The following is a 1,482-nucleotide window of genomic DNA, read 5'->3' as shown; positions in this document are numbered from 1 at the left end:
TCCTACATCCCCACTATCTACACATCATCTCCCACATCCCCACTATCTACACATCATCTCCCACATCCCCACTATCTACACATCATCTCCCACATCCCCACTATCATCACTCACATCACATCCCACATCCCCACTATCTACACATCATCTCCCACATCCCCACTATCTACACATCATCTCCCACATCCCCACTATCTACACATCATCTCCCACATCCCCACTATCATCTATCATCACTTCACATCCCACATCCCCACTATCCCACTTCACATCCCACATCCCCACTATCTACACATCATCTCCCACATCCCCACTATCATCACTTCACATCCCACATCCCCACTATCTACACATCATCTCCCACATCCCCACTATCTACACATCATCTCCCACATCCCCACTATCTACACATCATCTCCCACATCCCCACTATCATCACTTCACATCCCACATCCCCACTATCTACACATCATCTCCCACATCCCCACTATCTACACATCATCTCCCACATCCCCACTATCTACACATCATCTCCCACATCCCCACTATCTACACATCATCTCCCACATCCCCACTATCATCACTTCACATCCCCACTATCTACACATCATCTCCCACATCCCCACTATCTACACATCATCTCCCACATCCCCACTATCTACACATCATCTCCCACATCCCCACTATCATCACTTCACATCCCCACCATTGCCTCCACTACAGAAGTTTTCTATTGACAAAGTTCCAACCATAGTACTGTATAATGTAACACCTTTTCATAAAAACTGGTCAAATTTGAAGTTGTATACCTACTGACCCCAGACACATTTTGGTAAAAAGGTTCAAAATGACTGATACTCTGTCTGGCTCCCTCAAGAGGAAGTGGTCTGAAGACCTCTCAGATGAAGGCGAAGAGGCGGAGAAGCGACCTTGTCTAGATGGAACAGGGCTGATGGATTCGCCTGAGCATGAAAAGGTAAAGGAGTTAGATGACACGGATGAAAGTGAAGATGATGTCTCACCTGAGAGTGATGAAGATTTTTATGGGGAAATGTTAGAATACGAATTCTTGGACAGCAGTGTTAGCAGTGATGATGTAGATGGATGGTACAAGTCAGATGAGAGCGATGGATCTGAATCAGATGAGAGTGAAGGATCTGAGTCAGATGAGAGCGAAGAATCTGCATAGGAGTGAAGACAAGAAATCGACGAAGGAGGTGGACAAGCGGTCAAACTACGAAGAAAAGACTAAGTGGGTTGAGAACAGGGTTGTCAGATGTACCATAAGCTTCATGACCAACACTCATGCCATCTCATGGTCAAATCGGCCAAACCGTTTTCATTTTGCAAAATTCGGCCAAATCTTTTTGGATGGGCAACATACATATATTGTTTCTCACTAGCGATTTTGTATTTGTTTTAATTATTTATAGCACTTTATTATTATTATTATTGTTGTTGTTACCTGTATCATTATTATTA

The 1,482-nt window shown here is 43.9% G+C and overlaps 1 protein-coding gene across 1 annotated transcript; it reads left to right on the top strand.

Annotated features, from left to right (window-relative positions):
* The first annotated feature begins 847 nt into the window (after nt 1-847).
* LOC121866946 (probable DNA-directed RNA polymerase subunit delta) lies at nt 848-1,189 on the top strand. Its single transcript, XM_042366706.1, has one exon. It carries the CDS (start codon nt 848-850, stop codon nt 1,187-1,189), a length of 342 nt encoding a protein of 113 aa, XP_042222640.1.
* The last annotated feature ends 293 nt before the right edge of the window (nt 1,190-1,482 follow it).

Source organism: Homarus americanus, unplaced genomic scaffold, assembly GCF_018991925.1.
Source record: "Homarus americanus isolate GMGI-L3 unplaced genomic scaffold, GMGI_Hamer_2.0 scaffold21196, whole genome shotgun sequence".
NCBI classification, from domain to species: Eukaryota; Metazoa; Arthropoda; class Malacostraca; order Decapoda; family Nephropidae; genus Homarus; species Homarus americanus.
This window is presented reverse-complemented; position numbering and strand designations above follow the sequence as displayed.

Excerpts from the sequence above, each read along its gene's own strand:
- LOC121866946 (XM_042366706.1), top strand. The coding sequence starts at position 848 with ATGACTGATACTCTGTCTGGCTCCCTCAAGAGGAAGTGGTCTGAAGAC.